We start from the raw sequence: 21,978 nt of genomic DNA, 5'->3' as shown, positions 1-21,978 counted from the left end.
CCCCCTTCCCACCCCCACCACTTACAACAAGGAGTGCAGCTTTGCAACCTTCTCATTTGTCTGCCCCCCTGTGGGCAGTAGTGAGGAGCTGAACACTGCTGGGTTTACTAATTTAGCTGAGCAATCAAAATGAGGCATAAAGTTGCTCATGTGAAATGTTGTATGGATGTGCTCTTTAAGTAGCTTTGCTGCCAATGTTTTAAGGATGCTTTGTGTCCTCCAAGCAGAGTAGGAACTTGTATAACCACTCTTTTGGCTGTTGCCCTGCCCTGTTTCTGTTTAAGTTCCAGATTGGTACTGCTTTGCGAACAGAAGCTGCTTTGTAGATCTAGGAGGTGTCTGCGACTGCATTGCATTTAAAAACCCTACCCCTACTCCCAACAGTTTTCACTGGAATGGGTTGCAATAGCATTATGCTGCGGCCTTACCGGGTATAACTAGCCCCTTTTTATTCTCCAAACCACTTCTCTGGTATTTTCTTATGCTTTTCTTAAGAGGTTTTAGTATCTTTACCTTCAGTAAATAATGGTTTCTTCATGACTGAGCTCCGGCTCTATTACTAATTCGGGTATCTGCCAATGAGGAAGCAAACAGGAAAACTCTGCTGCTTTCTCTTCAAAATAGTCATACTTCTAAATACGCAGACTTTCCTCAAAACTCACTTGATTATTAGATGTTTTTAAGACCAGACTGGGTAAAGCCCTGAGAAACTAAAGTCACAGCTGACCCTTTCTGAGTAGGAGGCTGGACTACAAACCTCCTGAGGTCACTTCCAACCAATTATTCTGTAATCCTAGCAGTAAGGGCTCAATAACACAGTAAGTAGCAGTCCTCGTGAACTGCTGTTTGGATGGCCACTGGAGAGCTGTATACTTGTGCTAGCTAGTCAGGAGTTCTTAATATCTGACTTATGGACAGATAGAAACAGAACAGATGTTGCAATACCTGTGGAATTTTCAACCTTTTTGTGTTCCCACTAAGAACTCAGTGTGGCAATTGCACAATAGTCTCGTGATCAGCTGGAATAGCTTCAGTTATCAGCACTATTACATGTGCAGGCACAGCTGAATATAATTGCTCTTACACTGTTTCAGTAACATACAGGAAGGATCGGTTTACCTCAGAATCTAGGAAACAAAGTGCACAAGGAGAAGGGAGGGAAACTCTTAAGAAACCTTGGCCTCTCTGAAACTTTAACTTAAAAGTTTTTAATGAGTGGGTGGTCTGTTGGTTAACTGTTCTCCTAGGCATTTCATTCAGTGCTTAAGTACGTGCTCTTAAAGATGGATGAACAGTGGTGGTCAAATTTTGTCTCTTTTTTTATTTCCCTAAGGAGTGGAAAACTGGAAAGCGGAAGGCAGAAAAAGATGAAACTGTAGGAGTCATGATCTTTTCTACAATGGAACCAGAAGCTCCTGACTTGGATATGGTAGAAATGTAAGGTGGTTTCTTTTTGCATGGGCATTGTGTCTAGGTATACAACAGATATTGAGCTGATATAAAACTAAAATAGTAAGTGTGCAGATGTATTAATGGATTTGAAGAGGTACTCATTAACGTAGAGCTGAAAAATTGCTTAAATATGAGATTTTCATACCAACACCTCTAAAACTTGGTGGAATTCTGTGTGATGTCTCTTTGACTTCAGTGGCTGAATACTCGTCCTAAAAGGATCTATGCAAAACTGGTTGATGAGATAGAGCAGTGGCAGATCCCATGGAGTTATGTTTTGTATTGCTATGGGAGTATATTTTGATCTTCACTTGTGAACAGCTCCAAAGTGTGCTAGGCTTGCCAAGCAGCTTAGGATAACTGCAGGTTAAGGAAAAGAATGTTTCTGTAAAATACTTATATATAATGCACACACGGTGTCATTCTAATATCTGGAATACATGGAAAGCTGTTAAAATGAAAAGTTATTTAAATGATAAAATTTCCTTTTAAATGGATTGCTACATTTTTGGAGTATCCTTCTAGAAGTGCAAATGGATATGTTATATATACATACACTTTTCTATGTACAGTCCCCTTTGGGTTTTGTAGAGTGAAAGACTGAATTTACTGTGCAACTTTTAGTTCATTCCTTTAGGCTTCATCAGTTTTCCTAGAAGATACATAGCGTGTATTATATGCTCTGCTTGCTGTTGTAGAATGTAGAAACTTGAATAACGTATTGTTTCTGAACCTGTGGATAAACTAAAGAGTAGTGTTTGTAGTAGCAAAGCAGTGCACCTGTACTTGGAAATATCTTTTCCAAGTGATGCAGTGCATATTAAGATGTATATAGTAGGTGTGTGGTAGCAGCTCTGTACTAGTAAAAAAATATGGACATTTTTAGGTCATTTCTACTTTGAACTTGAGGATTTCAGACTTGACTAGTTTTCCTATGTGTTTTATATAAATTCCAGTGGTATAAAAGCTGAAGGGGTGAACCAGAGGGATGACTTTGTACATAGGGTCCAGGACAGGCTGAGTCTCTATTATATATAGAACCCTGGCAGGGAGCAACCAACAGATGGTCTGCTGAACAGTTTGTCCCCAAACAGGCTGAGAGCAGGCAAGCAGCCTACAGAGAACGCTTCCTAGAGGGTATTGGCTCCTGGGCTGGGGACCTATCTCCAAGCATTGCAGGGGTGTCTGTAACATCTCCAACATCCACACCATGTTCCAGTACCTGTCTTGGGGTGTTGTTAAAAAAATATATATGAACATAGTCTTGAAAGACATCACTCCTATAAGTGGACAAACCAGGTTGTTCAATAGCTCTTAAGTTCTTCAATGAAAAGATGCTCCTTACTGAAACAATTTTGCTAGTACTCTGGCAGTCTTGTGTCATCCTGGTTTTGATTGAAGGACCCTGTGCTGGTTCATGAACTCTTTAAGTGATCATGATACTGTAAAGTATGAAGTTCAGAAAATTAAAAAGGCTGCTACAGTTTGCTACTGAGAAAATTGGAGTAAAGCAAGGACCTGTTGGAAAGCCCAGGTTCTATTTCTGTGCAAGTTACTCTTCAGGTAGGGTTTCCAGCTGATGAGGAAGGAGGTGCTGGTGGGGAAGTGGGACCCTCTGGGTGGTTGGGCCACAGATGGAGCTGCTGCCTTGGCTCTGGGGAGTTGTTTCAAGTTGCCTTGCTGTGAGAGCTGTCTTATACAGGCTTTGGCTGAAAGCATTTGGAAGATGTGATGCAGTTTGAATAATTCTCATTGAAAATTAGAAAATATATGTCTAGTTTTCTTTTGTAGAGTTCACAAAGCAATACTCTGTATGCAGTGCTACGTTAATGGAAAGCTTTGATAGCTGTATGAAAACATGCCTTAAAGAGGGGTAAAAAAGGCACATACTAATTCAGAATTCTCTTTGGAGCATCACTGATTTACTTTTTTTTCCTATCTAACACGACTGAACACAGTGGTATTGTCAATATAATATAAAGTTATGCATATATATTCCCATAGAAAAACTGCGATATTAATTTTTATTCACCTATTTTAGACTTTTATTAAGATACCTGAAACAGGTATTTCCTTTATATTTGTTCATTGTTGTATGAATTTTGCTGCTTCTCTAACATCTAGTTTTCTGTCAATGTGGGGTCCTTCTATTTGTGTTGAGTGCCCTAGGGATGCATTTTCCTCAAATCAGATTTTGCTCTTCTGTTATTATTTAACTTTACAGGAGAAGATATTTAGCTAGTAGCCTTTTCCTGTTTTTTGGTTGGTTTTTTTTGGGGTTTGTTTTGTTAGTTACCTAAAAACAGAACCACAGTAAGAATGACAGTCCAGTACCACATGTTTAACAGAGGGGGAATAATAGAGTGAAAAATGTCTGTATCTGAAGAGGGGAGTTCTGACCCCAGTGAAATGGCAGAGATTTCAAGGAATTAATTAATTTCTCTGAATTTTTTTTTAAAGACCTAGGTGACACTACTAAACATATCAGTACTGCATTTGAAGTTAGCATAATGCATCTGTCAAACTGCTTTTTGGTTTTCCTTTTTCCAAATGCCACAGAGAACAGAAATGTGATGCAGTGGGTAGGTTCACCAAAGCGATGGATGATGGAGTTAAAGAGCTGCTGACAGTGGGACAAGAGCACTGGAAGAGGTGCACAGGGCGTAAGTGTCCCTTCTGAACTCAGCAGTCATTTCTGTGTTGCTTTTCTCTGTGTTTGTTGTTGTTGTTGGTTTTGTTGTTTATAATTCAAGGCGCACTAAAGGAAATCCTAAATTATCATGAGGATTGTATGGCATTGTGGTTGCTTTCAGTGTCTGAGAGTATAAATTATGCAAGGTTTTTGATTTTGTTATTTTTGTTATGAGAGAGAAAAAAAATCTGGTCCCTGCCCATAGGTTTAAAAATATTAAAAGTTAAATAATTCTAGTAATCCAGCTAAAGCTCTTGTTGGACCTGTTCTCATATATTTGTCATTTATCTACATTTTAGTGACATGGGCAAAGTAGACCTGTTATCTGATGAAATCACAAATGATTGGAATTTATTGACCCCTTATTTAGGATTCTTGCATGCCAGGAGGAGTGATTTAAAGATGAAATGAGTTTTTTAAAAGAAAAGGAAAAAAAAAAAAAGCAACTTGATTCTAACTTAATCTTTAGCCCAATTATTTTTCTTCTATCTTCTCTTCCTTCCCACAGATATTTAGGGTTGCAGAACTTCACACCAAGCCCCTATGACTCTGCCTGGGCTCTAATTTCCTAGTCCACAGCAGTGTTCAGTGTTTGTGGCCACCACAAGGCAGCTATTGAAAGGAAGCAGGTACTACAGCTGAGGATCATAATAAGAAACACTTCAGGGCAGGCTGTAGTGTCTGGCAACCAAAGACCTATCATATAAATCTCCCCAGATCTCCTCTATATTTTTTAATTTTTTTCCCTTTTTTAACCCCCCCCCCCCCCCAAAAGAAACCCAACATTGTCCCCAGACTTGGGAATGAGTACATGTCCTGAGCTATCTCTTTGCAGCTTTCTAGTTTAAAATTTCAGCAGAATATCTGAAGCTGACCAGAGGGAATGGGAAGTATAGAAGCTCAGTTTTTTCTGGTAGCAATTAAATTCAGCGTTATTGTCTGTAGGATATAAACTTTTAAATTACTTAGATTTCTCCACTTTGAATGAGAGTGTTTCCTTCTACACATCCCTGACCCTCCTGCTGGTCAAAAATAGTCTAACACAGGACAGAGCTCTTGCACAGATATCACTTCACTAGGAAATGATGCTGGGGGGAAACAGAGGAATAAGGACCCTCAGATAAGACTGGAAAAATAGCATTGCTTTTCAGTTACAGAAGCAGTGATCAAAACCACCATAGTTAAAGGCTGGTTGTAACTTCTACTTCCAGCAGAAATTCAGTATTTTGTTCACTGCTAAAATCTTCCCAAACTTCTGACACTAGTGCTTTAGGTATAGAATGACTCTTCTAAGACTTACAGCTATTAATTAGTTAGCATAAACACAGAAAGTCAGATATAATTGTGTTGAAAATTTTAACTTTTCAGACATTCATACTGAATAGAAAAAAAGAGGCTGGTGAATTGGGGCATGCAAAACTGAAGAATTTCAATAGTCTCTGAGGTTTTCAGTTCCCTGTCAGCTCTAGTCCCGACTCCTATTCAGAAGTATTTTTGGCACTTCCTGGGCAATAGTTATGTGCATTCCATTCTATGATGTTTAAAATGACTGACAGTGGAAAGTTCTTACATGCAAGTGAAAAGAAACCAAATGTTCTTTGCTGAAGTTTCCACTGGGGATTCAGTAACAAGTTAATGGCTGACAACTGAACTCTAATGCTCAGAATGGTACCTGTTATAAAAAAAATACCACTTGTCATACATATTAATAATATAACTTCTGGGCAAGAACTTGACCAAAGATAATCAATAAAATAATGCTGTTTGTGGGGTTTGTTTTTTGGGTTTTGGATTTTTTTCTTTTGCTTTATTTTTTAACCACACAAAGGGGTTCTTCTGTAAAAATCAGATTGCATGGGATGCTAGAGCAAATAAAAACTGCTATTTACCTGGACAGTGTACCCTCTGAATACAAATATTTGACAACAAAAACTACTTCTACTTGTTTTTTCTTCCTGCTAACATAGGTAGTTTATAAAAAAATAGCTTTCACTTTTCAGATTCCTCTTTAGGCCTTTGGTGTGGAGGTATTCAAAGTGTTAATAATGAATGCACTCATAAATCACAGCTTATTGACCTCATTGTGAGGAAAGAATTTATGCATATGTTTTCAATAAATAATTATAAAAAACAATTTTATTATTCAGATACTTGCATCAGTTTTTATCCCTAGACAATCTCAGTTTCTAGTGCCTTTAAATATAAAATCTGTGATTTGAGGAGAGTTTAGGTATTATAGGTCTGTATAATAATCCCTTCTCTTAAAATTTTAGTGCGATCTGTTTGCAGTCACAGTTTCCCACCTGTTTGTGGAGCCCAAATTGCAATTGCTTTACCCAGTTTTGGAACATCTGTAGCAGGGGAGGGGGTAAGAATATGACTGTAAATGCTTCACTAGAGGAAATGTAAAACCTAGCTGTTTTTAACATCTGCTTCTATCAAGTTTTGGAAATGCTGCAGATTTAGTCTCACTTGTCCTTGTGGGTTTTTGCTTCTGTTTCCCTCCCTTCTCCATCCTTTTCCCCCTTTCAGCACTACCCAAGGAATACCAGAAGATAGGAAAAGCACTGCAGAGCCTGGCACTGGTCTTCAGCACTAGTGGATACCAAGGTATTTCTATAGCTTTGTTTGTACATTACCTAAAAAAAGAGATTTTAATAGCATCATGCTACATTTTTTTTGCCAAAGATCTTAATGCTTTCCTCCTTGAACTTTACATGTCAAACATGATTCTGGAAAAAAATACTAAAAACTTGTTTCCCTGTGTGTATTATGGGGGTTTATACTGTAGTCTGCAGTCATGTTTTCTCTCACTGTATAATCATGTTTGTGGTGGTGGAGGAGTTTAGCTTGATCTTATTAATATATAATCTGGTCAGTGACCTGACTGACAAAACATGCTGTACATTTTTTTTATATATCAAAAGAATATATAATCAAAAGAAAGGGGAGAAAACGCGGCCTTGAAAATACCTGTCACAGAACTGTTGTGTGACATACTTTGTGAAACAACTCCAGTTTGCTTGAACTATAACATGCATTCTTTTGCCAGGGTAAAGGGAAAGCAGTATGGCTTAAAGCTAGGATGCAAAATTGCAGATCAACCTTATAAAAGAAAGCTTCAATTTAATTTCCATCATATTTGAATGATATGAAAAAATAGATCCTATGATGCTTGGGAACAAGGCAAGGATGGTTTTCTTTGCTGTTTGCCTAGTTGTACCTGGTGGCACCTTAGTATCTTGCTGAGGAAAATGCCCTTAACACTGTCCTGATTACATATATTTTGCTCTTCTTAATAACTAGTACACAAGTGTATTGTTTCAGAATTAATAATATATGGGATTCTTTGCTTTTTCATTTGAGTTCCCAGGCAGAGAGGATAAGTGCAGTGCTCATGTTGTTTTAAATGTCTTCATCACTGCTGCCATCACTCTGTCCATATGCTGTTCATGTGCAATTTCATTTGATGGCTGCTTCAGGTACAGGTTTGTGGATTAACAGACTCTATGCAAGAGACGTAAGCACCTGAATCTAAACTGATAGGATGTGCTTTCCTGATCTCAGTAATTAAAAGGCAGCACTGGACCTATCCCTTCAAATTAAGTACTAACTACACTGAGTATGGGGTATGATTTTTCTGGGCTATCAGTAAAGAGGGATGGTTTCTTCGGCCATACTCAATGGCTCTCAGTTCGGTTTCTGCTGGGAGCTGAATATCTGCATACTTTTTAAATTATTTTTGGCTTGTTTGGTTTGGGTTGGGTTTTTTGGGGGGGGAAGGTTAATAAAATACTTGAGTTCTGAAAGTTTAAGCATATAGGCCACTGAAGACTGCAACAACTGATTTGATGACATGAGCATTTCTAGCTACTGGTAGCTGACTTATACCGAATACACTGTTAATTTGTTCATTTGCACAATTAAGATGGGATGTATCTACTGTCCTTACCTCTTTCATCAGTGCTGCCTGCTTGCTCTGCAAAGCCTTATTATGCATGGTGAATATTTACTGCCTTCTCTTCTGATTTTCAGCCTAAAATGTTTAAGATTGCACCAGGCAAGATGCATATGTTAATCTGACTCATTCAAGCTCCTTTACTTTTGCTGCAAAACGAGCCTTATCAATTAGTTGCCAGCCACAGTGCATATTAGGAATCTGTACCCAGTATGTGCAGAAGCAGGGATACCTCTAAAACTATTAAGGACACATTGAGATGTTCTCATTTAACTTGGCCATGAGCTTGTGTACTGTCAGATCCATTTTAAGAACACATGCTTTGAAAGTATGTTTCTGGTCCAAAAATGCATATTGGACAGTTTGAGAATATGCTTGGAAGTGTCTTGCAGCCTGGCACTACATTGCCCATCTTATTGCATCATACAGTGCTCATAAGTTAACGCAGCCTTAAATAGCATGGCTCCTCTTTGACGGCACCAAATCTGGATGAGTCTTTCTCCTATATTAAGAAAATGTGAATGGCTGTGGTATGCCATTCAGCCATAGCAAAATCTCCTAATCCTACATCACCCCTCAATAATTTCGTTATGCAGTTACATGCATGCCTCACTGTCCTGCCAGCTAGTAGCAGGCACATCTTGCCTTCCAAGCTGCTTGTGTGCTGAATGTTATCAATCTGAGGTGGGCTTGTCAGTAAAATCTTGCTACAAGTAGTTCCTTGGTACATCAAACTCGATATTTTTCGTACTCCTGTACTGTGTTAAAACACTCACTGAAAGAAAAGAAAACAAACCAAAAACATTTCTTGATGAAAACAGCTCTGCTTCCCTAATCAAGCCTTGCAGAACATTAGTTTCCTCAATATGTAAGGTGTGTTCCCTCAGAGCTGATAATCACTGGCATTTACCAAGCAGTTGAACTGTGAAGAGATGCTCTGCTAAACGTCTCCAAAAGACTCCTCATAGTTTTACATCTTCCTTCATCTCCCTGTGACAGCATGCAGGCCTGTAAATCAATGAAAATACCCATTTCTCCTTGTGATTGGGTTAAAATATCTGTACTGGCAATTTTAACTGGTCTTTTTACAACTACCTTTAGTCAATGCTGTTAGGCTCTTTCTGTTTTTCATGGAGATACATGTAATGCACACTGCCCTCATTTTGTTGTAAATGTCATCAGTGTGTGAGGCTTTTTGCTCTCCCATTGATTAAAGAATCCCTTGATGTCCTGGTATGTCCTTGCACTGGGACTCGGCTCAGCTTTCACAGCTTGAGTTAAAAAGCCCAGTACCAGCTTCACATCAGTTCAGAAGCTGAGGATGCTGTAAACTTGGCCCTGTCTGACTGACAAAACTCTGACTAAAACCTGTGCTGACAACAGTGACTGGGAGCAATGTGCTGCTGGAATTCAAGTTACTCTGATGGGTGAGCATGTGGGTTGCGTGTGGTATCTCTGGTGAGGTGGCCTGGTGTAGGGAGTGACCAACCGGGCATGGCATGACACTGCTGAGAATGTGTGTTAGGACTTGGAGGGTGCGGCAGGTGAGAGGTGAAGTCTCAATCTTTAGGGATTCCCTGGCACTACCTGTAAAGGAGTTTGTAGAAGAAAAGGGTACAGTATGAGGAGCTACAGATACTCTTCTACTACTTGTGTGCCTGTCTATTGTCAGGATCCACTGGCTGGAATAACTTTTAAATATACTGTCCCTTAGCCCAGCTTTTGGAGGAGTGTGAATGCCTCTGGTAGTAGTAGAAAATCTTAATGTATCCTGTGCCTTCTACAAACTGACGTTGTGCCCTGCCACCCCAAATGAAAGAGGATTGGTGTTGGGAGGGTTTGTCTTTGAAGCTCCAGTCTATAAAGGTCTTTCAAGTTCTGCACCAAAGGGGAGGATTTTCTCTTTCTACTTCTTTAAGTCTACATGAAACTAATGAAATTTATTTCCCTGAAATTTTTGTATTGTTTTACAGTGATGTGAAGCTATCTTCTGAATTATGTACCTCTTAGATCTTGCAGTGATATTTCAGGTTGGGTTTATTTCTGTTTTATCCAGGCAGGCTCAAATAGCGGAAAAATAACTATTTCTCTAGCACTGTTTGTGTTGCTGGATTTATTAGTTCTTGGGATCAGTAGCTTTCCCTCAAAGCTTTTGGCTTTATGAAACCAGTCTAATGGAAAGTAATCAATTGATGGAACTGAAGCAACATTCAGTCATTACCTTGTTTCCTTTAGGACATGCTAAAATGAAGGAATTCTATTTAATAACTTCCTAATATAGATAGTCCATATGTTGTAGTAAAAGAAAATACTTTAATGTTCAAATTAATCATTAATAAAATCAATGTTTGGTAATTTTCAGTTAAGTCACCAATTAATGTCTATAGAGTAAAACCAAAATGTTCTTAAAAGACTGCTGCCTAAAGTCAAGACTTGTCTGAAAGGATGAGAAAAATAATTTTCTTAAACTAATATTCGATATCTGCAAATTATACCTTCCCCTTTCTCTACCTCAATCTGCTTTCCGTATTGTTGTCTACATGCTTTGGACAAGCTAACAAGGATGGAAAAAAAACCTGTGGTGTTTTGGGAAGGTGAAGTGGCATGAAAAAATGAAGAATGTAAGGCTTGTATCCATCTTTGTCCCATGTAGCTATGTCCTGCCAGTAATACAGTGTAATGAGTGCTTGTGGTGTTCTCTAGCTTAGGATTTGTTGTGATGTCTGTATTTTTAAGTGTACTTTGTGGCACCCTTTGATCTATTTCATATGATGATGAAAGTTAGAAACTTGCTCTCAAAAGCAGTGATTCTTACAGAGCTTGAAAATATGGTGCAAAAGTTTCCTAAAGGGTCACAAATCTTGTTGGCAAGAAAAAGATTTAGTTGGGCCTCCTTCTGCTTTGCTGATCATCTAATAATTACAGTCCAAGACTGTTGGAGAGCTTACATCACTGCTCCATAGGGCATCATGGAGAATTTGCTGCTTATCAGGTATGAAAATAGTTTATTAAAATATCAGAACACCGGGTGTCTCTTCAGCTTTGTTAGTCTATCTTCTGGTGTTGCCCTCCTCGTTCTCCTTTGCCTCCCTTTCTGTTAGGCTTCTGGTTACCCCATGTGGGGGAATGCCTGTGTTTTTAAACTACATACAATCATGAAATGTGGAAGTGAATAGTGCTAGTACTGTGGTAGAGCAGTGTTTACTTGGTCCCTTTAGCATTTCTACAAGATTTTCAGAGTTTTTCTTCTTCAATGGTATAAAAACAACTAATATTTTTCTAACTTCTTTATTGCTGCTGGTTATAAAATGATGGCTAGGCATTTATTATTGTAAAATAAGGTATTTTAGAAACTTGCCTTGAATCAAGGCAAATTTCTTACAGTAATTTGAACACTGATGTTTACTTTTAGGAGAATCTGATCTCAATGGAGCAATAACAGAGGCAGGAAAAACCTATGAAGAAATCGCCAGCCTTGTAGCAGATCAGGTAGGAGTATTATGAATGCATTGGTGTAGTGTGTACAAACACATTGCCTATTTGGGTCACTTCTGACTCTTCTTTCTTTCTTTTCTGTTAAAAACATAACTGCTAGTGCTGCAGACCAGTTACATGAAGTTACTGTTAATACTCTTAAATGCAATTTTGTCTTCTTTTCTACTACGTGTCAACTTAGGGGGTTGTGATGGGAGGGTATTTCTCTTGGATCAGAAAGCTCCCATTCTGGTTTCTAAAATACTTTTGAACTTGTTTGTTTTCTGATGTCAGCGAGCTGTCTTCATTACGGATACAACAGAATGATATTTAATCAAGGACAGGGTTCGCACATTCCCCCTCCATTCCTTAAATGTCTACAGGATCTAGATCTTGCTGCATTTCATTGTCTTGATATGCAGTTGTCTGCTTCAGTAACAAGCTAGCTTAAATAAATCTTTATTGGTGTATTACAGTCACAAATTGATGTTTACTGTATTAAGCTTAAAGTCTCCAAAATGCAGATCTTCTTGATCTCAAGGTTGAGTCTGGAAGTTCTTAAAACAGCCTTCCAAGTCAGCAACTGAGGAGGTGCACCTGTTGTGTACTTATGTATATTTAATGATATTTGTTGCTTAATAGTGCTATTGCTAGGACTGTTTACTCCTCTTGAGTGAAACTTTGAGGTAAACCCCCTCCCTTCATAAACTAATGTTGAGTAAAACAAAGAATAGAGGCATCTGCTCACTGGTGCTCAGAGTCTTGCTCAAAGGAGCTTAAATTTTAATAAGGATCTTTTAAATATAAAAAACTTGTAACAAACAATTAAGATTTGGTTTGTTTTTTCCTATTCTTTCTTTCCCTTTTTTCTCTCATCCTGTTTTTGGCATTATAGTTTCTCTTTTGTGATGTTAATATGCCACAGACACTTTTTTACTAATGCTTACACTTCATTTATTAGCCGAAGAAGGATCTTCACTTTTTGATGGAAACAAATCATGAATATAAGGGATTTCTCGGTTGCTTCCCTGACATCATAGGAGCTCATAAGGTATGCAAAGGGCCTTTCCTTCTAAGGGTTGGGCAGTAGGAAGAAATGCTCTCTTCACAATATATTTTTGCCAAACAACGTTCAAGAGAATCCATTTACATGTCTCTTGGCAATAGGCTGGTTTAGAATTTTAAAAACATTTATTCTTTTTTAAAACATTTATTCTCCTTTTATGGTATTTTTCCCAAAGATTCCATGGGATGGCACAAATACATTGTGAAGAGAGCATTTCTTCTTATGTTTGTTGTTTATGTGACACAAGGACTTTCCTGGATTGAAAGTTATACACTGCAATGAGATGTTGTCTCATCTTGTATAATGTGCAGATAAGGCTCTACAGGCATTTGATAGTTTGAGGCTTTTGGATGTCTGTTGTGTCACTCAGCTATTTTTTGAAACTTGATCCTTTTGTCCTTTCTGTGTCTATCATAGAATAGAATCACAGAATCATTTGGTTGGAAAAGACCTTTAAGACTGAGTCCAACCATAACCTGTCCACTACTAAACCTTGTCTCTAAGCACCTCATCTACTTGTCTTTTAAATACCTCCAGCGATGATGACTCCACCACTTCCCTGAGCAGCCTGTTCCAATGTCTGATAACCCTTTCAGTGAAGATATTGCTCCTAATATCCAACCTAAACTCCCCCTGACACAACTTGAGGCCATTTTCCCTTGTCCTATCACTAGCTACCAGGGAGAAGAGACCAACGCCCACCTCGCTGCAACCTCCTTTCAGGTAGTTGTAGAGGGTGGTAAGGTCTCCCCTCAGCTTCCTTTTCTCCAGGGTAAACAACGCCAGTTCCCTTAGCTGCTCCTTGTATGGCTTGTGCTCCAGACCTCTCACTAGCTTAGTTGTCCTTCTTTGGACACACTCCAGTGCTTAAATGCCCTTCTTGTAGTGAGGGGGACAAAACTGAACACAGTATTTGAGGTGTGGCCTCACCAGTGCTGAGTACAGGGCCAAGATTACTTCCCTACTTCTGCAGGTCCCTCCATAGAGCCTTCCTGGCCTCAGGCAGATCAGCACTTCCACCCAGCTTAGTGTCCTCTGCAAACTTAATCAATCCCCTCATCCAGGTCGTTGATAAAGATGTTAAACAGAGTTGGCCCTAACGCTGAGCCTAGGAACACCACTTGTGACTGGCCTTCAACTGGATTTAACTCCATTCACCACAACTCTTTGGGCCCAGCTATCCAGACAGTTTTTTTTTACCCAGCAAAGAGTATGCCTGTCCAATAATCCTTGTGTATTACTGCCTTTACCAAACTCCGTTTCCTCGTGACTGTGTTCATACCTGGGTTTTAACTCATGTTTTGCAAGCTGTCGGGACTCCTGAAAGCAATAGAGTGAAATAACAAACTTTGGGTGAAAATGTAGGGAGGCAGAATGAGTCATTGAGCACCTATGTATATGTGTATAGTGTGCAAGCTCAAAATGTGGCCAATGGCATTTTAGTTGGCTATAAAGACTTTTAAATTGACTACTGTTTTAATCAATGCTTTTCTGTATTTGGTTTCTACAGGGAGCAATAGAAAGAGTGAAGGAAAGTGATAAATTAGTTGCAACCAGTAAAATAACGCCGCAAGACAAACAGAACATGGTGAAACGCGTGAGCACCATGGCTTATGCACTACAAGGTAAACCAAGTTCTGGGCTAAATGGCAATGTTGTAGACCTCTGAAGGACATCTCTTAAGTAACAAACTTTGAAAGAGAATCTTTGTTCTACCAGGAATTATGAGCAGAGCTATGGTTTTGGCCAATGTTTTCTTTCAAATATCATACTTCTACTGCAAAAGATACATATTTTGAAAATGCAATTTAAAAAGAAACAACACTAGAAAGCAACCAAAACTACAACAAAACAACAACAACCACCTCAGACTGATTTTTTTTCATTTTGAAATTACTGTATTTCAAAGAAAAAGGATGGGCCCTGGTGCAGGAAGCAGTGTGGCACATGCAGCAGTGCTTCTCTGACTCATGGTTCAGTCAGACATAATCCAGTTGAGATTAATGTTCTTGAGGATGGGATTTTATTTCCTGGATGTTCTTTGAATGAACCTTTCCTCTTTTGGTTAGAGATATATATGAGATGCAGCGCACACAAGGAAGTGCGAGTCAGGGATCAGGCCTGCAGGATACCAAGCCCTTAAGTGCATCCTATTTTTGACTTCACTGGGACTACTCATTGCTGAGAGAGCTGCATCTTTTTCAGCTGTCTTAAAGCCAAGAGTACTCAGTATTTTACAGGACAAAGTCAGATCGTCACACAAAGTGGATTTCAAAAACAAACAAGGAAACACACACACACACACACACACACACACACACACACACACACAGCCCCCTTCTGGTTACAGTAGTTTGGGAGGACTGTGCTGTATAGGTGGTAACCTTGGAAAAGACCTCTGGGTGACGCTTCCAATTGAGAATATTTCTTTTCTCTTTACTGGTATCTCAAATATATTTAACTTTTTATTTCAGCCATAAGCTGTGATCTGACAAGAGATGCAGAAAGTAGTGAAAGGTGTTACAGATTCAGTAATGCTGTTTCTCAGGTTCCTACTGAAACAGCCCCAGTCAAGAGTGGCTCAAACACTACTGGCTGTGACTTACAACTTGATAGCTATACCGTTGGAAATGCAAATGTCTTAGTCAGATTCTGTTGGAAACACTTCAGGAAGGAGCAGTTACCTCAGTAGAAAATCCTGCTTGTATTTTTTATCAAATCTTTGTACACGTGAGTATTGTAACAAGCACCTGGCTTTATCCAGGAAGTGTCTGCATTTTAGCAGCGAGTAATTGATGCCCTACCAGTTTTACAAACAGTTCCATTATAAGTTGAGTGCTGCAGGCAAAACAGGTTGTAGAAGCACAGGAACAATAACTCTACTGGAAAGGGTGAACACTGAGCTTGTTGTGCAGTAACTCACCTGAACTGAGTGAAACTTCCTAATTACAAATACGTCTCTTGAATAATTTGCCTCCTGGGTCTAATTGCAGCTGAGATGAATCACTTCCACAGTAACCGGATTTATGACTACAACAGTGTCATTCGTCTGTATCTGGAGCAGCAGGCACAGTTTTATGAAACGGTAAGGTGTAGTATTTCAGTGCCATTTTCTTGGCACGTACTGTGCTGCTACTTTTGTAAGAAATACTTGCAGTATTTAATCATCTTTTTGTATGAACCTCTCCCAGAGAGCAGATATTTGAAGAACTGGACGTGTGTTTAAAACAAACAAACAAAACCACCAAAAACCCACCAGCAACAAACAAACAAAAAACACAACAAGAATGAGCTAAAATAATATTTTCCTATAGACACTGTTTCCCATGTACACAACTACATCATATTAGACCTCAAAACCAGTGTTGCAGTGTTGATAAACTTTATTGTTGACAGCTTTATTCTTTTTCTATAATGCCAGTACTAAGGTTACAAAGAATTTTAGTTGCTGTGATATGCAGTAAGAAAGACCTGCTGCACTGAATACAACAATAAACCATTTGAACAAAACTTCCTTCCCGTAGGATGGGAGGATGAAGGGAAGCTTCTGTGATTTAAAGCCTGATGTACACAAGTGTGGATCAGGGGAGACTGGAGTGGTTTAAGTGACTTACTAAGTATGTTAACTCTGAGCACTTGACCTACAACCTTCGTTCTTATTTAATGTTGTTCTTATGCTTGTATTCCTTGTAGTTTTTTTAAAATGAAACCTGAGAACAAACTTTCTAATGTGATATGCTGGTAAAACATGAGTCTGAGTCAGCTGGAACCTGACTTCTGTCACTCAAAGGAGCACTATAAGCAACTGGTTGCCCTTCACAGCAGTAAAAGGTGCCAGTGGGGCTTCAGAAGTATCTTCAGTAGATGAGAACTTCAGGTCCCCATCAGGTCACTTGTTCAGTTTCTCTAACACACCTGATGGGGATAGGCATAGGTTTCTCCTCACTTTCTTTCAGTTTCTTGTCCAGTCTATCCCAATTCTTCTGGTTCACCAGTCTCCTTGTACCAAGCCTCTCTTCCTCAGTACAGGGACCAGATCCATGTTCACATGTGGGGTGCTGGCTACCATGAGAGCTGTGGGGAAAGAACAGGAGCTCTGTTCTGATGTGTCGCCTTGTTTCAGCAGGGAAATGAATTTAATGAAAAATCTGGCTTTGTTCCTGTAGCCCTCCTGTACAGTGCAGTGCTAGATAACTGTAGGCAGGGTTGTCATCTTGCCTAACAGGTTCTTTCTCCAAACCAACAAGCATGGTGAAAGTGCAACACAAACAAGGCAGAAAAGTCTTTATGATTGAATGCTTTGAGAGTCCTACATACACAGAATCTGCAGTAACAACTGCAGTTTTTCAGAGAGAACAATTAATTTAATTTCTTAGCCCATAATAATTTCTGTATATTAAATATGTAAAGTAGCTGCATATTAAATATGTTCTCTTTCTTTGTTTCAGATTGCACAGAAGCTGAGGCAGGCACTCAGCCGCTTTCCTGTGATGTAGAGAATAAGGAGTAGTCAACAATAAAGAACAACTCCGAAGTGCTTTTCTGATTTGGGGGTGATGCTAATAAAAACTTTAGCCTTTGTCAGCCAAATAGAAACACCAAAAAAAACCCCAACAACAAGAATCAGTTGTAGAAAAAAAAAAAGTATTTAAAATTTTACTTTATCAGAAGATAAGGTTCTCTTATCTTGAATGGTCTCCCATTTGTATCATTATTTAAATAAAAACAGCTAGATAATGCTGTCTGTTATGGGGATCTAAATTATCAAACTGATATGTTGCCATGGACTTAATGCAGACTTTTGTCTATCAGATGTTCTTTCAAAAACTCTTAATCAACATCAGAGTTACAAATTTGTATCCTGTTTTGTTTTGGTTTGTTTTTTTCAAATGGGAAAGCAGACAAGCTTAAGAAAATGACCTTAATTCTCATTATATTCAGTTCAGCTCTCTAGCGATTCAGTAGCCAGGAGGAATTCTATCGGTGTATGTTTCTGGTACATGTTCATGATAATCTCCTGAATGAACACTTTAAAGTTTTGCTTCCCATAAGCAGCCATGGCATGCTGTTCCCATTATGACTTCTGGTCAATATGATTCATTCTTTCCTCTCTCTTTTTTTTTTTCTCCTTTCTAACTAAATCTTGTACTTGTGGCACAACACCTCAGAGCTTATGTCAGGCTCGCTCTTTCTCGCTATGCACTGTGTAAGAAGACAAAGTACAAACAAGGAAAGAGCCATTTAGGAAGGTGTGAAAAGGTTTTTTCCATAGCAGCACTTTGACAGCCCCCAATGTTATGCCATAAGGCACTGGTGTTCCTCAGTGCTGCACAGGGCCAGCTTCCCTTTTACCCCTCGGAGTTTGAGTGTTTCAGCAGAGGGGTCACTGCCACATCTAACCCAAACTAGTAGAAGTCCCCAAATTCCAACTAAGCTCAGGTCTTCATGTAGTAGTATGGTATATCCCATTAGCTTGGGTTTACTTTTTGTTGCCTTCTAATGCAAATTAAAAGGTGACAGAAGTACTGAATAAAATCAGTAGTTATCACACAAACCGTGCTTTGATCGTCATCTCTTATCAAGTGGCGCAGTGTCTTCTTTCAAACTGCTGAAATATCATTTGAGCCCTTGGCTTTTCAGAACAAAAAAGCCACCACCAACCCTGTTCACAATGGGCACCAAACAGTCATTCATATCATGCCGTATAGCAAGCAGGAAAGCCAAAATGCAATTTTTGCTAAAATGTGCCTAGAAAATAAACACTTCAGCGAAAAATAAAACTTTTTTAAAAGACATTTTACCAATAAGCCATTCTGAGTGACGGGTACAGTCTGCTGGTTGAATAGTTGCCTTATTCTGTTTTGCGTTGGTGTTAACTTTTGTGTGCTAGAAGGAAAATCTGGGTCTGCCTGAATAACCTGAAACCAAACCAAACAAGACTAAGCCTAAGTCTAGATGCTTTTCAGTGTCACGGGTTTCGTTCACGTTTTGTAAACCTTGTCTTTTTCTCCTCCCAATTTTAGTTGTTCGCTTCCAAAATTCCATAATGCAGTGTTGTTTGATACAGCCATTTAAATATGTACAAATTGTAAAGAATGTGTATAAATGTTTTACACCAAAAGTAAGATCTGCTTGCATGTAGAAGCAGCTTATATAATAAATTGTTACAATGTGTACAGTAAATTCTGAAATCACTTTTTCAAGCCAGCATTTTTTTAGCATTTGTATATTCACTTTTTGGTAATGAAATATCTTTGTAACAGACTTAATTTGGGAGGGGGAAGGGGGTCTTTTTACCAGTCTTTAAATAGCTCCGTATGCACTGAAGTTGAAGGTTCTTTATCTTGCATAGATTGTTTTGGAATCTAAGTGTAAGCCGTGCATTCCCAGTGCAGGGAAGCTATGTCAGAGATGCAAAATTTTGGCAAAAAGGAAACTGTTTAAAGACTTCTAGTAAAATGAAGTTAAACTGATAATAAATATTTATGCATATCCACCAGACTATTTTATTTTTTTTTCTTTGAAATCATCACTTTGCTTTTTAACAGGGTGATGCATTATGAGGCAAAATCCTTATAGCTTTTCAGCAGCTTAAACACACTGAGCTTAAACAGCTGAGGAATGAGGAGGCATCCATGCGTCTTCCATAGAGCGGGCATCGCAACTGAAGGGTATAATAGTGCCAGTGACTGCAAACCAGCAAAGGCTACGCATACGTTGTGAGCTTTCATTATTCAGGTCAGTCCAGCTCCTGGCTGATGGAACCTTCCTGACTGCAAATAAGTAGTAGAGCACAGTGCGACTGTGTATTTCTGGCTTTGTGTCGGCATGGCGTTGACCCAGAATAGAAATCAGGTTGTCTTTGGTGTTTGTGTTTTAAATTAGACATGAATAGTGACATAGTTAGGTTGAGTGAGTTGGGAGCAACATAAAATCTTCACACTGAAGACACAGCCGTAATAAAACAAGTTAGAGTAAAACTTGAGCAGTGACCTCCTGAATTCTGTTTGTCGTAGCTGAATAAGCCTTAATACTGTTTCCTGCCTCATGCTTTTCTTTGAGGGTGAGATCTAGCCAAACACTAACATTATCCCAGTGACTTTGTAAAAGATGTCAAATGCCCTAGCTGTTGGATGTAAGTTTATATTTTAATTGCTTATTCCATTACTGCTGAAATACTAAATTCACTCCTTAACAATAAGAATGTAGCTATACAAAGGGGAATGCTACCTGTTTTTCTTGTCTGCAGTTACTAGACTGCAGCAGCAGACTTTGTTATTGTTGCAGTGTATGGTGTATTTTGGAAGAGTACTGTCACCTGCAGTTAGAAACAGTATTCCTTAATGCTATAATGAGGCCTAACTTTGCATGCATACTGAAATTTTTACACTGCTGAGCAATTTCTATTTTCTATGACAAAGTATTTGAGAAAGTATTACCATAACATACACTTTATTCTGTAAATTCTGATGAAATATGTTAATTTTACTGCTACCAAAATTAGTCTTGTTTAGTGCAGCAGAATAATGTCCTTGTAAAGAAAGAGATGCATCTGTTGTGGGGTGGGTGAGTTTGATGTACACCAGACACTTCTGACACTGTGCGTCCTGCTGCTGCTGTTGCCTTTCCTACTGCTTCACACTGAGATGTGTGAGCATGCACCAGGGCAAGGTGAGCTGTATGGGTCCTCAGTCAGGTTTTTTTTCCACTCTATGTACTTTCCGTATTTTTCTATAACTCTTCACTCTTCAGCACTAATCACTGATATAATAGCAAACAAGTATGGAATGGGAGAGGTAACCACTTTGGCAGAAAAAAACCAAACCTTTTTTTCTGTCTAAAGAATCCCTAACAAAAAAAAAAAACCTCATAGAATTGGAAACATACAGGCAGGCTGGAGACCAATCCACCCACCCTGTAGAATGGCAGTATCAGCTTTAAAGGACATCTGAGTCATAAATACACATTTTCTTGGAATTTTGGAGATTTCACAACATGCCAGCATAGCCCTTCCCAGTAAGTCAGCATGTTATTGCTTAAAAGAAACTTCCCTTGCACACATAATCGCTTCTGTAAGGTGTGTGGATATAAAGTGCTACTCTAAGCTTGAGTTTTCATAGCTAGAACAGTTAACCAACATATCTAATAATTTCTACGTATTAGAACTCTTACCACATACCTTCAGCCACTTTTTAACATAAACCATGCTGGATTAATAATTCTTTCCTTGAAGTGTATCACCTTTCTTCTCTGGATGCATAAAACTTACCTGTTCTCTTGCTTCTGCTGCTCCAAGAGGTTTGTTAGGGATAATCCCAGCAGAATAATGAGAAATGGAAGGAGTGTATTAAAAAAGGCTGTCTGTAAATGTGGCACTGAGCTTAGGGGAGGTAGAGCACTGTACATCATCTAAACCAAAGCAGGTCAAGTGCCCTGGGACTGACACACAGCTGCCTGGGGGTGTCTGACCAAGGGAGCGTGCTGGGGTTTCGGTGTCTTACTGCATTTCTTCAGACTTCTTCCTGTCCGCGAACAATGTCTGCCCTGAACTAGGAAAGACTGAAGCAATATGAAAGCAAGCACCAGGTGAGCTCTCCAGAAATAGAAATTCTACATGTGGGGTTTCAGTAAATTAACCTGCTCTGAACATACATGGTTTTTCCTATAGGCTTCCTTAAAGGAAATGTTTGTGTGGGGATGGACAGACAAACAAGTATTTTTACCTTTTGCTGTGAAAGACTTGTACCAGGATGTCTGAGTATTCTCTCTATAATAGGGAAACTGAGGGACAAGTAGTTTGTCGCATGCCTAGAAGGAAGGAGGGCTGAAAATGGAACCCAACTGCTAATTCTGAGGAAGGAATTTGATGTTAAAATTCACTTATATTCAGAACTGCAATCCCCTACCCAACTCCGTTTTCCTATCTAGGGTCTCTCCTCAGCCTCTTCTGCTGATGCCTAACTCCATTGCTCCTGACGGTTTGCAATGGTAATGTTTCTGGTACGTACAAGAAGTACCTATTAAATTGCTTGTCATGGCATCCACCCACATCCACCTGCAGTTACATTATGCCTCAGTGACTAATGAATTTCGTCACCCACAGGAGACTTGAAAATAGTGGGACAGTAGACTGGAATAGGACTGTGAAGAGCTTGCTCTCATCCTTTCTGTACCAGAGGATAAAGGGATTGAAAACAGGACCTTAATAAATTGAAAGGAATGCTTTTATTGAGACCGTTTACAGTAGAATATCTGAAGAAAATCAGCCTGTTTAAAAAAAATTTAAAAAGTGACAGCAGTAGATGAAACTGGATGCTAAACATAATGGTACTTCTA

The 21,978-nt window shown here is 39.0% G+C and overlaps 1 protein-coding gene across 2 annotated transcripts in view; it reads left to right on the top strand.

Annotated features, from left to right (window-relative positions):
• The window catches only part of SNX9 (sorting nexin 9), a 41,357-nt gene extending 24,125 nt beyond the window's left edge, over positions 1 to 17,232 (top strand). For both annotated transcript variants that reach the window (XM_010185097.1, XM_010185096.1), the window contains exons 10-17: positions 1,334 to 1,437; positions 4,012 to 4,115; positions 6,677 to 6,754; positions 11,515 to 11,591; positions 12,538 to 12,627; positions 14,153 to 14,267; positions 15,636 to 15,727; positions 17,091 to 17,232. In XM_010185097.1, coding sequence (XP_010183399.1) covers positions 1,334 to 1,437; positions 4,012 to 4,115; positions 6,677 to 6,754; positions 11,515 to 11,591; positions 12,538 to 12,627; positions 14,153 to 14,267; positions 15,636 to 15,727; positions 17,091 to 17,138 — 708 coding nt within the window. In that variant the 3' untranslated portion in view covers positions 17,139 to 17,232. The remainder of the gene's footprint in view (positions 1 to 1,333; positions 1,438 to 4,011; positions 4,116 to 6,676; positions 6,755 to 11,514; positions 11,592 to 12,537; positions 12,628 to 14,152; positions 14,268 to 15,635; positions 15,728 to 17,090) is intronic.
• The last annotated feature ends 4,746 nt before the right edge of the window (positions 17,233 to 21,978 follow it).

Source organism: Mesitornis unicolor, unplaced genomic scaffold, assembly GCF_000695765.1.
Source record: "Mesitornis unicolor isolate BGI_N332 unplaced genomic scaffold, ASM69576v1 scaffold14385, whole genome shotgun sequence".
NCBI classification, from domain to species: domain Eukaryota; kingdom Metazoa; phylum Chordata; class Aves; order Mesitornithiformes; family Mesitornithidae; genus Mesitornis; species Mesitornis unicolor.
The sequence above is the reverse complement of the archived record's forward strand: the minus strand, read 5'-3'. Positions and strand labels throughout refer to the sequence as shown.